The sequence below is a fragment of the Myxine glutinosa genome, chromosome 2, assembly GCF_964187855.1.
Source record: "Myxine glutinosa chromosome 2, kmMyxGlut1.1, whole genome shotgun sequence".
Classification (NCBI taxonomy): domain Eukaryota; kingdom Metazoa; phylum Chordata; class Myxini; order Myxiniformes; family Myxinidae; genus Myxine; species Myxine glutinosa.
Genome location: NC_136262.1, coordinates 228969584 through 228985900, shown reverse-complemented (window position 1 = coordinate 228985900; position 16317 = coordinate 228969584). Strand labels below are relative to the sequence as shown.

General features: G+C 43.8%; 1 protein-coding gene across 1 annotated transcript in view; it reads right to left on the bottom strand.

Annotated features, from left to right (window-relative positions):
- Positions 1–9496, bottom strand: part of LOC144890845 (uncharacterized) — a 97087-nt gene extending 87591 nt beyond the window's left edge. The window contains exon 1 of the mRNA XM_078772704.1: positions 9485–9496. Within this exon, the coding sequence (XP_078628830.1) occupies positions 9485–9496 (12 nt within the window). The remainder of the gene's footprint in view (positions 1–9484) is intronic.
- Positions 9497–16317: the final 6821 nt, after the last annotated feature.

Genomic DNA, 16317 nt, shown 5'->3' with positions numbered 1-16317 from the left:
CCAATTGGGTTAGTGTTGCAAAAACCACATGCCGCGCTCGTGCTCGTGTTGAAAACCACTGATTGCACTTGTGTTATTGTTGCAAAACCACTTTCACATTTGTGTTAGTGTTGCAAAACCACTTTTTGCACTTGTGTTATTGTTGCAAAACCACTTTTCGCACTTGTGCTGGCATTGAAAACCACTCTCCCCACTTGAGCCAGTGTTGCAAAACCACTTTCCACACGCGATCATGTTGAAAACCACGTTCTTCACTTGTGCCTGTGTTGCAAAACCACTTTCCGCACTTTGATTAGTGTTGAAAACCACTTTTTGCAATTGTGTTCGAGTTGAAAACCGCTTTTTACACTTGTGTTAGTGTTGCAGAACCACTTTTCGCACTTGCTCTAGTGTTGAAAACCACAATTCGCATTTGTCTTTGTGTTGCAAAACCAATTTCCACAATTGTGCTAGCATTGAAAACCACTTTCCGCACACGTGCTCATGTTGAAAACCACTTTTCGCAATTGGGTTAGTGTTGCAAACCACTTTCTGCACTCGTCCTACTGTTGTAAACCACTTTTCGCACTTGTGTTGGTGTTGCAAAACCATTTTCCACACTTGTGCTGGTGTTGAAAACCACTTTCCGCACTTGAGCTAGTGTTGCAGAACCACTTTTCGCACATGTGCTGGCATTGAAAAACACTTTTTGCACTTGTGTTAGTGTTGCAAAACCACTTTCCACACTTGTGCTGGCATTTAAAACCACTTTTCACACATGTGCCAGGATTGCAAAACCCCTTTCCTCACTTGTGCTGGCGTTGAAAACAACTTTTTGCACTTCTGCTAGTGTTGAAAACCACTTTTCGTGCTCCTGTTAGTGTTCAAAACCACTTTTTGCACTTCCGTCAGTGTTGCAAAACCATTTTTCTCACTTGTGTTAGTGTTGCAAAACCACTTTTCGCACTTGTGCTGGCATTGAAAACCACTCTCCGCACTTGAGCTCTTGTTGCAAAACCACTTTCCACACTTGCAATCATGTTGAAAACTACGTTCTACACTTGTGCGTGTGTTGCAAAACCACTTTCCGCACATGTGCTCGTGTTGAAAACAACTTTTCGCACTTTGGTTAGTGTTGAAAACCACTTTTTGCAATTGTGTTCGTGTTGGAAACCACTTTTCACACATGTGTTAGTGTTGCAAAACGACGTTTCGCACTTGCTCTTGTGTTGGAAACCACAATTCGCATATGTCTTAGGGTTGCAAAACCAATTTCCACACTTGTGCTGGCATTGAAAACCTCTTTCCGCACACGTGCTAATGTTGAAAATCACTTGTTGCAATTGGGTTAGTGTTGCAAAAACCACATTCCGCGCTCGTCCTCGTGTTGAAAACCACTTATCGCACTTGTGTTGTAGTGTTGCAAAACCACTTTCACATTTGTGTTAGTGTTGCAAAACCACTTTTCGCACTTGTGTTAGTGTTGCACAACCATTTTCCGCACTTGTGCTGGCATTGAAAACCACTTTCTGCACTTGTGTTAGTGTTGCAAAACCACTGTCCACACTTGTGCTGGCATTGAAAACCACATTTCCACACATGTGCTCGTATTGCAAAACAACTTTTCACACATGTGCTCGTATTGCAAAACAACTTTCGGCACTTTTGCTGGCGTGTAAAACCACTTTTTGCACTTGTGTTATTGTTGCAAAACCACTTTTCGCACTTGTGCTGGCATTGAAAACCACTCTCCGCACTTGAGCTGGTGTTGCAAAACCACTTTCCACCCTTGCGATCATGTTGAAAACCACGTTCTACACTTTTGCCTGTGTTGCAAAACCACTTTCCGCACTTTGATTAGTGTTGAAAACCACTTTTTGCAATTGTGTTCGTGTTGAAAACCACTTTTTACACTTGTGTTCCTGTTGCAAAACCACTTTTCGCACTTGCTCTAGTGTTGAAAACCACAATTCGCATTTGTCTTTGTGTTGCAAAACCAATTTCCACACTTGTGCTGGCATTGAAAACCACTTTCTGCACACGTGCTCCTGTTGAAAACCACTTTTCGCAATTGGGTTAGTGTTGCAAACACCACAATTCCGCGCTCGTGCTCGTGTTGAAAACTACTTATTGCACTTGTGCTAGTGTTGCAAAACCACTTTCGCATTTGTGTTAGTGTTGCAAAACCACTTTTCGCACATGTTTTGGTGTTGCAAAACCAATTTCCGCACTTGTGCTGCTGTTGAAAACCACTTTCCACACTCGAGCTAGTGTTGCAGAACTACTTTCCGCACTTGTGTTATTGTTGCAAAAACCACTTTCCACACTCGTACTGGCATTGAAAACCACTTTTCGCAATTGGGTTGGTGATGCAAACCACTTTCCACACTCGTCCTACTGTTGTAAACCACTTTTCGCGCTTGTGTTGGTGTTGCAAAAGCATTTTCCACACTTGTGCTGGTGTTGAAAGCCACTTTCCGCACTTGAGCTTGTGTTGCAGAACTACTTTCCACACTTGTGCTGGCATTGAAAACCACTTTCGGCACTTGAGCTGGTGTTGCAGAACCACTTTTCGCACTAGTGCTGGCATTGAAAACCACTTTTCGCACTTGTTTTAGTGTTGCAAAACCACTTTTCGCATTTGTGCTGGCATTGAAAAACACTTTTTGCACTTGTGTTAGTGTTGAAAACCACTTTTCGTGCTCCTGTTAGTGTTCAAAACCACTTTTCGCACTTGTGCTGGCATTGAAAACCACTTTTCGCACTTGTTTTAGTGTTGCAAAACCACTTTTCGCACTTGAGCTAGTGTTGCAAAACCACATTTCGCACTTGTGCTGGCATTGAAAACCACTGTCCGCACTTGAGCTCTTGTTGCAAAACCATTTTCCACACTTGCAATCATGTTGAAAACCACGTTCTACACTTGGCGTGTGTTGCAAAACCACTTTCCGCACATGTGCTCGTGTTGAAAACAACTTTTCGCACTTTGGTTAGTGTTGAAAACCACTTTTTGCAATTGTGTTCGTGTTGGAAACCACTTTTCACACTTGTGTTAGTGTTGCAAAACGACTTTTCGCACTTGCTCTTGTGTTGGAAACCACAATTCGCATATGTCTTGGTGTTGCAAAACCAATTTCCACACTTGTGCTGGCAATGAAAACCTCTTTCCGCACACGTGCTAATGTTGAAAATCACTTTTTGCAATTGGGTTAGTGTTGCAAAAACCACATTCCGCGCTCGTGCTCGTGTTGAAAACCACTTATCGCACTTGTGTTAGTGTTGCAAAACCACTTTCACATTTGTGTTAGTGTTGCAAAACCACTTTTCGCACTTGTGTTAGTGTTGCAAAACCATTTTCCGCACTTGTGCTGGTGTTGAAAACCACTTTCCACACTTGAGCTAGTGTTGCAGAACTACTTTCCGCACTTGTGCTGGCAATGAAAACCACTTTCTGCACTTGTGTTAGTGTTGCAAAACCACTGTCCACACTTGTGCTGGTGTTGAAAACCACTTTCCACACTCGAGCTAGTGTTGCAGAACTACTTTCCGCACTTGTGTTGTTGTTGCAAAAACCACTTTCCACACTCGTACTGGCATTGAAAACCACTTTTCGCACTTGTGTTAGTGTTGCAAAACCATTTTCCGCACTTGTGCTGGTGTTGAAAACCACTTTCCACACTTCAGCTAGCGTTGCAGAACTACTTTCTGCACTTGTTCTGGCATTGAAAACCACTTTCTGCACTTGTGTTAGTGTTGCAAAACCACTGTCCACACTTGTGCTGGCATTGAAAACCACTTTCCACACATGTGCTCGTATTGAAAAACAACTTTTCACACATGTGCTCGTATTGCAAAACAACTTTCGGCACTTGTGCTGGCGTGGAAAACCACTTTTTGCCCTTGTGTTATTGTTGCAAAACCACTTTTCGCACTTGTGCTGGCATTGAAAACCACTCTCCGCACTTGAGCTAGTGTTGCAAAACCACTTTCCACCCTTGCGATCATGTTGAAAACCACGTTCTACACTTGTGCCTGTGTTGCAAAACCACTTTCCGCACTTTGATTCGTGTTGAAAACCGCTTTTTCCAATTGTGTTCATGTTGAAAACCACTTTTTACACTTGTGTTAGTGTTGCAGAACCACTTTTCGCACTTGCTCTAGTGTTGAAAACCACAATTCGCATTTGTCTTTGTGTTGCAAAACCAATTTCCACAATTGTGCTGGCATTAAAAACCACTTTCCGCACACGTGCTCATGTTGAAAACCACTTTTCGCAATTGGGTTAGTGTTGCAAAAACCACAAATCCGCGCTCGTGCTCGTGTTGAAAACCACTGATTGCACTTGTGTTAGTGTGCAAAACCACTTTCACATTTGTGTTAGTGTTGCAAAACCACTTTTTGCACTTGTGTTATTGTTGCAAAACAACTTTTCGCACTTGTGCTGGCATTGAAAACCACTCTCCGCACTTGAGCTAGTGTTGCAAAACCACTTTCCACACGCGATCATGTTGAAAACCACGTTCTTCACTTGTGCCTGTGTTGCAAAACCACTTTCCGCACTTTGATTAGTGTTGAAAACCACTTTTTGCAATTGCGTTCGTGTTGAAAATCACTTTTTACACTTGTGTTAGTGTTGCAAAACCACTTTTCGCACTTGCTCTAGTGTTGAAAACCACAATTCGCATTTGTCTTTGTGTTGCAAAACCAATTTCCACACTTGTGCTGGCATTGAAAACCACCTTCCGCACATGTGCTCATGTTGAAAACCACTTTTCCCAATTGGGTTAGTGTTGCAAAAAGCACATTCCGCGCTCGTGCTCATGTTGAAAACCACTGATTGCACTTGTGTTAGTGTTGCAAAACCACTTTCACATATGTGTCAGTGTTGCAAAACCACTTTTTGCACTTGTGTTATTGTTGCAAAACCACTTTCCACACTTGTGCTGGCATTTAAAACCACTTTTCACACATGTGCTGGCGTTGTAAACAACTTTTTGCACTTCTGCTAGTGTTGAAAACCACTTTTCGTGCTCCTGTTAGTGTTCAAAACCACTTTTTGCACTTCCGTCAGTGTTGCAAAACCATTTCTCTCACTTGTGTTAGTGTTGCAAAACCACTTTTCGCACTTGTGCTGGCATTGAAAACCACTTTCCACACTTGCAATCATGTTGAAAACTACGTTCTACACTTGTGCGTGTGTTGCAAAACCACTTTCCGCACATGTGCTCGTGTTGAAAACAACTTTTCGCACTTTGGTTAGTGTTGAAAACCACTTTTTGCAATTGTGTTCGTGTTGGAAACCACTTTTCACACATGTGTTAGTGTGCAAAACGACGTTTCGCACTTGCTCTTGTGTTGGAAACCACAATTCGCATATGTCTTAGTGTTGCAAAACCAATTTCCACACTTGTGCTGGCATTGAAAACCTCTTTCCGCACACGTGCTAATGTTGAAAATCACTTGTTGCAATTGGGTTAGTGTTGCAAAAACCACATTCCGCGCTCGTCCTCGTGTTGAAAACCACTTATCGCACTTGTGTTGTAGTGTTGCAAAACCACTTTCACATTTGTGTTAGTGTTGCAAAACCACTTTTCGCACTTGTCTTTGTGTTGCAAAACCAATTTCCACACTTGTGCTGGCATTGAAAACCACCTTCCGCACATGTGCTCATGTTGAAAACCACTTTTCCCAATTGGGTTAGTGTTGCAAAAAGCACATTCCGCGCTCGTGCTCATGTTGAAAACCACTGATTGCACTTGTTTAGTGTTGCAAAACCACTTTCACATATGTGTCAGTGTTGCAAAACCACTTTTTGCACTTGTGTTATTGTTGCAAAACCACTTTCCACACTTGTGCTGGCATTTAAAACCACTTTTCACACATGTGCTGGCGTTGTAAACAACTTTTTGCACTTCTGCTAGTGTTGAAAACCACTTTTCGTGCTCCTGTTAGTGTTCAAAACCATTTTCCACACTTGTGCTGGTGTTGAAAGCCACTTTCCGCACTTGAGCTTGTGTTGCAGAACTACTTTCCGCACTTGTGCTGGCATTGAAAACCACTGCCCGCACTTGAGCTAGTGTTGCAGAACCACTTTTCGCACTTGTGCTGGCATTGAAAAACACTTTTTGCACTTGTGTTAGTGTTGCAAAACATTTTGTCTCACTTGTGTTAGTGTTGCAAAACCACTTTTCGCACTTGTGCTGGCATTGAAAACCACTCTCCGCACTTGAGCTCTTGTTGCAAAACCACTTTCCACACTTGCAATCATGTTGGAAACAACGTTCTACACTTGTGCGTGTGTTGCAAAACCACTTTCCGCACATGTGCTCGTGTTGAAAACATCTTTTTGCACTTTGGTTAGTGTTGATAACCACTTTTTGCAATTGTGTTCGTGTTGAAAACCACTCTTCACACTTCTGTTATTGTTGCAAAACAACTTTTCGCACTTGTGCTGGCATTGAAAACCACTCTCCGCACTTGAGCTAGTGTTGCAAAACCACTTTCCACACGCGATCATGTTGAAAACCAAGTTCTTCACTTGTGCCTGTGTTGCAAAACCACTTTCCGCACTTTGATTACTGTTGAAACCCACTTTTTGCAATTGTGTTCGTGTTGAAAACCACTTTTTACACTTGTGTTAGTGTTGCAAAACCACTTTTCGCACTTGCTCTCGTGTTGAAAACCACAATTCGCATTTGTCTTTGTGTTGCAAAACCAATTTCCACACTTGTGCTGGCATTGAAAACCACCTTCCGCACATGTGCTCATGTTGAAAACCACTTTTCCCAATTGGGTTAGTGTTGCAAAAACCACATGCCGCGCTCGTGCTCGTGTTGAAAACCACTGATTGCACTTGTGTTAGTGTTGCAAAACCACTTTCACATTAGTGTTGCAAAACTTGCAAAACCACAAAACCACTTGCAAAACCACGTTAGTGTTGCAAAACCACTTTTTGCACTTGTATTATTGTTGCAAAACCACTTTTCGCACTTGTGCTGGCATTGAAAACCACTCTCCCCACTTGAGCTAGTGTTGCAAAACCACTTTCCACACGCGATCATGTTGAAAACCACGTTCTTCACTTGTGCCTGTGTTGCAAAACCACTTTCCGCACTTTGATTAGTGTTGAAAACCACTTTTTGCAATTGTGTTCGAGTTGAAAACCGCTTTTTACACTTGTGTTAGTGTTGCAAAACCACTTTTCGCACTCGCTCTAGTGTTGAAAACCACAATTCGCATTTGTCTTTGTGTTGCAAAACCAATTTCCACACTTGTGCTGGCATTGAAAACCACTTTCCGCACACGTGCTCATGTTGAAAACCACTTTTCGCAATTGGGTTAGTGTTGCAAACCACTTTCTGCACTCGTCCTACTGTTGTAAACCACCTTTCGCACTTGTGTTGGTGTTGCAAAACCATTTTCCACACTTGTGCTGGTGTTGAAAACCACTTTCCGCACTTGAGCTAGTGTTGCAGAACCACTTTTCGCACATGTGCTGGCATTGAAAAACACTTTTTGCACTTGTGTTAGTGTTGCAAAACCACTTTCCACACTTGTGCTGGCATTTAAGACCACTTTTCACACATGTGCCAGGATTGCAAAACCCCTTTCCGCACTTGTGCTGGCGTTGAAAACAACTTTTTGCACTTCTGCTAGTGTTGAAAACCACTTTTCGTGCTCCTGTTAGTGTTCAAAACAACTTTTTGCACTTCCGTCAGTGTTGCAAAACCATTTTTCTCACTTGTGTTAGTGTTGCAAAACCACTTTTCGCACTTGTGCTGGCATTGAAAACCACTCTCCGCACTTGAGCTCTTGTTGCAAAACCACTTTCCGCACATGTGCTCGTGTTGAAAACAACTTTTCGCACTTTGGTTAGTGTTGAAATCCACTTTTTGCAATTGTGTTCGTGTTGAAACCCACTGATTGCACTTGTGTTAGTGTTGCAAAAACCACTTTCACATTTGTGTTAGTGTTGCAAAACCACTTTTTGCACTTGTGTTATTGTTGCAAATCCACTTTTCGCACTTGTGCTGGTATTGAAAACCACTCTCCGCACTTGAGCTAGTGTTGCAAAACCACTTTCCACCCTTGCGATCATGTTGAAAACCACGTTCTACACTTGTGCCTGTGTTGCAAAACCACTTTCCGCACTTTGATTAGTGTTGAAAACCGCTTTTTGCAATTGTGTTCATGTTGAAAACCACTTTTTACACTTGTGTTAGTGTTGCAGAACTACTTTTCGCACTTGCTCTAGTGTTGAAATCCACAATTCGCATTTGTCTTTGTGTTGCAAAACCAATTTCCACACTTGTGCTGGCATTGAAAACCACTTTCCGCACACGTGCTCATGTTGAAAACCACTTTTCGCAATTGGGTTAGTGTTGCAAAAACCACATTCCGCGCTCGTGCTCGTGTTGAAAACCACTGATTGCACTTGTGTTAGTGTTGCAAAACCACTTTCACATTTGTGTTAGTGTTGCATAACCACTTTTTGCACTTGTGTTATTGTTGCAAAACCACTTTTCGCACTTGTGCTGGCATTGAAAACCACTCTCCGCACTTGAGCTAGTGTTGCAAAACCACTTTCCACACGCGATCATGTTGAAAACCACGTTCTTCACTTGTTCCTGTGTTGCAAAACCACTTTCCGCACTTTGATTAGTGTTGAAAACCACTTTTTGCAATTGTGTTCGTGTTGAAAACCACTTTTTACACTTGTGTTAGTGTTGCAAAACCACTTTTCGCACTTGCTCTAGTGTTGAAAACCACAATTCGCATTTGTCTTTGTGTTGCAAAACCAATTTCCACACTTGTGCTGGCATTGAAAACCACTTTCCGCACACGTGCTCATGTTGAAAACCACTTTTCGCAATTGGGAAATTTCGCAAATTTCGCAAAAACCACTTTCCCCTCCCACTCCCATGTACATCCTCAGACCCCAATTTTTCCATTGCCTTGAACAAACATTGGTACATCGACGAAGATGAAGGTTGTGGTGAAGTTTCATCTGAATTATGTGTTCTGAGAATGAGCCATTCTGAGAAAAAAGCAAATAACTGTATTTGGGGGGGGGGGAGACCCCCCACCGCCCCCCCCACATAGACCACCTTGGACCCCGATTTTTTAAATGCCAGGAACAAACCATGGTACAACACAGGTGATTCAGGTTGTGGTCAAGTTTCATCGGAATTGTGTGTGCAGGTTCAGAGAAAAAGCAAATTCCTATTTTGGCGGCTCAAACCTGGATCCACTTTGACCCCTGGTAAACCCCCTTATACCCCGACTTTTTTTTAATGCCGTGAACAAACTTTAGTCACAACACAACAAATATAATTTGTGCCAAATTTGGTCACTATCCCATCAGTGGTTTCGGCGAAGAAGTTTCAAGTGTTTACTGACGGACTGACGGACGGACGACGCGCCATCACACAAGCTCCCCTGAACTTCGTTCCAGGTGAGCTAAAAAAAAAGGTAAAACATGAAAGAGCAATCAGAGATTGCAAACCCTCGACAGCATGCATTTTCAGTGGTTTTTAAGGCTTTTGTATTAAAACAAATATGGCGTCAGAACCACGTGACCGATGACGTCATCATTATTATTTTTCTCCACTAATTTATTCCTGGACTAGCAGAGGTACCCGGCGATGCCCGGGTATTGTATCAAAGTAACACCATGCAGTAATGTGCAGATTTTGGCACACATTACAAACTATTTGACTAATAAAATAGGATCTCTGTGTATTTTCACTAAAGTAGGAATTACAGCAAAATTTTCTTGTTCACTTACTTATTCATTCCAAAGCTTCAGGATAAACAATATTCTTGGTTTTGCCCTGTGGTTCTATGATGAAGAGACCATCAGGGTTCCCAACTCTTGAAGTACCAACATCAACCTGACCATGTGAAAAGACAGGATCTGCCAGGTTCAGTCCAACAACTTTCAATGATTGCCCTTGAGATTTATTGATGGTCATGGCAAAGCTGAGTCTGACAGGAAATTGAAGCCTTTTTAATTCAAATGGCAAATCAGTTGGCTTCAGAGGTATTCTGGGAATGAAACAATTATTGTCTCCAGCAAAATTTCCTGACATGATTGTGACCTCCAGGACATGGGGCATCATATTTTTGATGGTGAGTCTTGTGCCATTGCAAAGTTTTGGAGGATCTAGGTTACGGAGTAGCATGATCGATGCTCCAAGCTTCAGCATCAGATTGTGTGTTCAGCATCAGGAGGGGTTCCTGTTGGTTCAAGGCTGTTCAGAAACTCGGTTGGATAATTTACAACCTGGTCCTGGGAACTGACTGTGTCTACTGACTTGTAGCATCTTTTCTCTCCAGGTAGCATCTCCAGTAGCCTTCTGTTAATTTCTCTCACAGCAACATTTTTTGGTGCTCAGATTGCTCGCTCGCAGAGCCAGTTGGGATCAGATTGTCGGATGTGAATGTTTGGAAAGACTCTGTCAATCAGTTCCTGCTCTGTTTGAATGATTTGGCCAAAGGACAATTGAATTTGGTCATTGGAATCCCTTTCAAGAAGTCCATTTCCCACCTGGAGTAGCTGGATGGAAAACTCACCAACAGCATCATCACTATTCAAGTGCACTCGCATATTGGTGGTAAGGCTCAGTCGCTGAACATGGGGCCAAAGATAAGATGTTTTCAGACAGGCATTGATCTGATCAGCTCGGGTCCCTCGAGGAATTACAGGCAGGGTTTGTCTGAAATCACCAGCAAGAACCATGTTCACTCCTCCCATTATCTGTGTGTTGTCTTTCAGATCCTGCATTGTCCAATCCAAGGCTTCAACTGCTCGTTTGTGGCTCATGGTGGCTTCATCCCAAATGATCAATTTGCATTTTTGCAGGATCTTGGCCTCGGGTGAGTTCTTCTTGATGTTACACAGAGGTCGTTCATGTCGTGTGAGGTCTAGGGGCAGCTTAAACATGGAGTGTGCAGTTCTTCCTCCATCCAGAAGTGTTGCTGTGTTGCCAGAATTTTGGCCACTTGATGCCACTGCAAGGGCAATATGCTGTCTTTGGCGAACTTTTGCAAACAGGAGGTTTGTAAGGAAGGTCTTGCCTGTGCCACCAGGGTCATCAATAAAGAAGAGTCCTCCCTTGTCATTTTCAATGCTGTTCATGATGCTGTGATAAGCATACTTCTGGTCCTCCACCAATCGAGGTTCATTTTCATCCACAAACTGATCCAAGGCTTGAATATCATAGTTGGTTTCCCGAAACATTTCTTGTGCTACCTCCATTTCTTCATCTGGCCCTGGCATCCCACAGTTAGCCGATGTGCTATTAAGAGCCTGAACTCGACGGGACAGGTCGCAGAGAGCTTGGTTGTAGATTTCAGGGCAAAATTCAATGTAAACATTTTCATTCTGTCTTCTGGCTTGGTTCAAGAAGTCTTCTGACATATTGTTTTTGTACTCATCCCAGAGTAGATGGGGTTGATCAATTTCACAGGCTGTGAGCATAATAGCAAACAACTGTCTTATCTGACTGGCCACTCGAGTGACTGCTGCTTCCTCCAGAGTCTGTTTCCAATGTTCATCGTCTTGTAGGAGTCCATGTTGTCCACATGCTTCTTGGTATGTAGTGCACACCCTGCCTGCAAAGCACCCGAGATCCTCAAATGATGTCGGTCCTTGAACAGTGTGGAGAAGTAGCCGCAGGTAAAAACACTCGCTGTTGTTGGGGTGGACAGTATAAACATGCCCAATAGCATCGCTTGCCTTGACTTCTTCGTGTCCTTCAACTGGTTGACCCTGCTTCCGTCGATTCCATTTCTTTTGATTAGTCCAGGTGTAGCAGGTTGGGACCTCTGCATACAGGAGGGATCGAGCAAATTCGTCATCCTGCCAGAGCTTGAAAAAAGCAGTTAGAGTAGTCTCGGGTGGTGCCTGTGCCAACTGATGAGCTGTGGCCTCGGTGAAGTGCACTCTCTGTCCATTCTCCAGATGGACTGCTAGGTTGACCACTGTTGGGTAGCGTTGGTGGATGTCAAATCCAAAGATCCTCCAGATAGCCTCATTACTGGAGATGTACCAGCCTATCTGATATCGTTTGACTTCATCCAGCCCGCCCTCATTGAGCTCCATCTCAATAGCAAAGGTAGCCATGTCACTGCCCTTGTTGACATACTTTGTGACATATATGATTGCTTTGACAGAGCTGCAGTACTCAACATTGATGTGTGCCTTTAGAAGCTTGCACAACAATTTGTTGTGTGGGACTACCCATCGATTGTCCAAAGTAAGCACCTCTCCTCGAACTTTTAGGGTTGTTGTCTTGCCTCCATCTTCTGGCTTACGCCTGCGGTAAAGGGGGAATCCATCATTGTCGGTCTGAGTTTCCTGAAGAAAGTCTTTAGGATATCTTTTGGTGCATTTTCGATATTGCATGCAGGGTGAGGCTGGATTAATGACTCCACATGGACCTTGGATGAGTTGAGTCTTGATGGTTTCAAAGAGCTCTGGATCGTCATCTTTATCAGGCAGTTCAGCTGAAATGATCTTATCAACATCATCTGGTCTTATCTTCTCCTTGCACCAGATCAGTGTGTGAGAGTGAGGAAGTCCTCTCTTCTGCCATTCAATAGTGGTCATCCAGGCACTAAGTTCACCAAAGATTCTTCCTTCTTTTAGGAGCCAGAGGAGTTTATTTTGCTTTTCATGGAACACCCGAGCAATGAGGTCATGTCGTCATTGGGTTTTTGATGTCGAAAAAGTTCATCGGAGATTTCAGTCCATTTTGAGTTACAGGTGAATGTAATGAAGAGATCCGGCCGGCCAAACTTTCTGACATAGGCCATTGCATCTTGAGTTTGTTCATGCATGTAATGGGGTCCTCCTGTGAAGCTTGATGGCAGTATGATTGGCTGGCCAATATTTATTGGGTCACCGTCAGAATTGATGGCATCTCGAAGGTGGATGTAGTCCTCTGCCGTTAACTTGTCTTGATTTCTTCGTATGAAGCCCAACCTTTCTGTCTCAATTTTGGCATACATGTTCACCATCAACTGGCTGGTTAAGGTACTTCTTTGAATCACAAAACTTGGTTAAACTGATCCCGTACCATGAAATGATAGGAGTAGAAGTCTTTGCAACTGATTGATCAACCGGTTTCTTGTCCTGTTCCTGGGTTGATCTGCCGTAGCTGAAAATGGTGTCCATCTTGACCATTCCAGAAGATGAGAGGGCATTGGAGTGAGTCATAGGCCCTGTGAGTTTCAGAAATTCGCTCCAAATGTCCACTTCTTTGTTGCAAAACAATGTCACATCGTTCGTGCTGTTCATCAACCATTATGATTGCAATTTCATCAGTGACAGGTGCGTTGTATCTCCGTTCATGTTCTGCAGCTGGACGTTTGTCTGCTCTGATGATGATTTTTTGATTCCTGGTGTCTTCCATGTGCTCCAGTGCATATTTGAAGACATTGACAAACTTGTGGTTTTGGTGAAGCATTTCCTGTAACTTCATGAGTATGTCCAACTTCAATCCGCCATGGACATTGGTGCATCTTTGTTGTGCATCTGTTTGATTGCCACCCATGAAGTAAACCTGCACAAATTTGTGAGGCTCTTCAGTTAGTGGAAGAAGGCCGCCCATTAAGTGGTAGCACTGTCCCTGAATTATATAAGTCATAAAAAATCCAAAGTCTGTCATGTTCTTGTCAGCTCCAAATGATGTCATTTGAAATGCTGAATTGTATTTTTTTAAGGGAGCTATTGAAGTGTGATACTTCCGGAGTATCCTGGAGGAGCAGATTCTTGAGAAATTCAGGAGGCTCTTGTATTGTTGGGAGGTTGACTTTGCCTCCTGAGCAGCATAGACCTGGTGCTTCTGCAGGCCACTTCTTGGCACCACAATGTTGACAGCATTTGCTCATTTTTCCAATGGTGATTTTTGGGTTTCTGCTGTAGTCCTTTTGGGGGTCATAGGAGAAAGCACCCATCAGCCAATTTAAATTTCTTGTGGTTCTTGTTTTTGCTCGGGCTGTAGAACGGTCTGCTTGATCAGTATTTCTCCTAATTTGTCGTTGTTCTTCAGTTTCTTGTTCTCTTGCAGCAGCAGTCCTTTGGCTGTTTTGATCCAAACTGTATTGTCTTTCCACTCCTGATTCCTGCGCTCGTGCCACAGCAGTTTGAATCCTGTTAGCAGCTAAACGGGCTTGTCGAGCTTCTTCAGTTTCTTCAGCTCGCTGTGCTTTCTTTCTCCTGGCCTCAGCAGTTTGAATCCTGTTAGCAGATAAACGGGCCTGTCGAGCTTCTTCAGTTTCTTCAGATCGCTGTGCTTTCTTTCTGCTGGCCTCAGCAGTTTGTATCCTGTTAGCAGCTAAACGGGCCTGTCGAGCTTCTTCAGTTTCTTCAGATCGCTGTGCTTTCTTTCTCCTGGCCTCAGCAGTTTGAATCCTGTTAGCAGCTAAACGGGCCTGTCGAGCTTCTTCAGTTTCTTCAGCTCGCTGTGCTTTCTTTCTCCTGGCCTCAGCAGTTTGAATCCTGTTAGCAGCTAAACGGGCCTGTCGAGCTTCTTCAGTTTCTTCAGATCGCTGTGCTTTCTTTCTCCTGGCCTCAGCAGTTTGAATCCTGTTAGCAGCTAAACGGGCCTGTTGAGCTTTTTCAGTTTCCTCAGATCGCTGTGCTTTCTTTCTCCTGGCCTCAGCAGTTTGTATCCTGTTAACAGCTAAACGGACCTGTCGAGCTTCTTCAGTTTCTTCAGATCGCTGTGCTTTCTTTCTCCTGGCCTCAGCAGTTTGTATCCTGTTAACAGCTAAACGGGCCTGTCGAGCTTCTTCAGTTTCCTCAGATCGCTGTGCTTTCTTTCTGCTGGCCTCAGCAGTTTGAATCCTGTTAGCAGCTAAACGGGCTTGTCGAGCTTCTTCAGTTTCTTCAGCTCGCTGTGCTTTCTTTCTCCTGGCCTCAGCAGTTTGTATCCTGTTAACAGCTAAACGGACCTGTCGAGCTTCTTCAGTTTCTTCAGATCGCTGTGCTTTCTTTCTCCTGGCCTCAGCAGTTTGAATCCTGTTAGCAGCTAAACGGGCCTGTCGAGCTTCTTCAGTTTCCTCAGATCGCTGTGCTTTCTTTCTCCTGGCCTCAGCAGTTTGAATCCTGTTAGCAGCTAAACGGGCCTGTCGAGCTTCTTCAGTTTCCTCAGATCGCTGTGCTTTCTTTCTGCTGGCCTCAGCAGTTTGAATCCTGTTAGCAGCTAAACGGGCTTGTCGAGCTTCTTCAGTTTCTTCAGCTCGCTGTGCTTTCTTTCTCCTGGCCTCAGCAGTTTGAATCCTGTTAGCAGCTAAACGGGCCTGTCGAGCTTCTTCAGTTTCTTCAGATCGCTGTGCTTTCTTTCTCCTGGCCTCAGCAGTTTGAATCCTGTTAGCAGCTAAACGGGCCTGTCGAGCTTCTTCAGTTTCCTCAGATCGCTGTGCTTTCTTTCTCCTGGCCTCAGCAGTTTGAATCCTGTTAGCAGCTAAACGGGCTTGTCGAGCTTCTTCAGTTTCCTCAGATCACTGTGCTTTCTTTCTGCTGGCCTCAGCAGTTTGAATCCTGTTAGCAGCTAAACGGGCTTGTCGAGCTTCTTCAGTTTCCTCAGATCGCTGTGCTTTCTTTCTGCTGGCCTCAGCAGTTTGAATCCTGTTAACAGCTAAACGGGCCTGTCGAGCTTCTTCAGTTTCTTCAGATCGCTGTGCTTTCTTTCTCCTGGCCTCTGAAGAGGACCTTCCAGATGAGGATCTCTTTGAACTTTTCGGAGGCAATTTGGGGTTGTAAAAACTATACATATAGATCTAGATCTAGACTGAAGAATAGGCCAACGTAACGGAGGCTACGTCTTGATATTCGTAGAATCAATAGCAGCCGACAGAAAACTGACGTTTTCAGATGACGCTCTGACCGAGAATGTAGGACGTTCCTTCCAAAACCTACAAAAACGAATGGAGGACGTTCTGACCACACTCCTTCCAAAACCTTCAAAAACAAAAATGAATGGAGGACGTTCTGACCACACTCCTTCCAAAACCTTCAAAAACAAAAACGAATGGAGGACGTTCTGACCACACTCCTTCCAAAACCTTCAAAAACAAAAACGAATGGAGGACGTTCTGACCACACTCCTTCCAAAATTAAATCCACTATATAATAACTTGGAAGTTCACTCAATAAGGTGGTTGTGTAGCGGTTACCGGAAGCATGACACAATTACCTTGCACCGGCCGATGACGCAACCGGCGAGCGGTCACTTGTCCGGACTCGCCCGGGCGTGTCCAGACTTGCCTTTCCCGGGCGAACACTTGGCTTACCTATTTGCATACCACGCCCCGCCTGAGAGGCGTGGC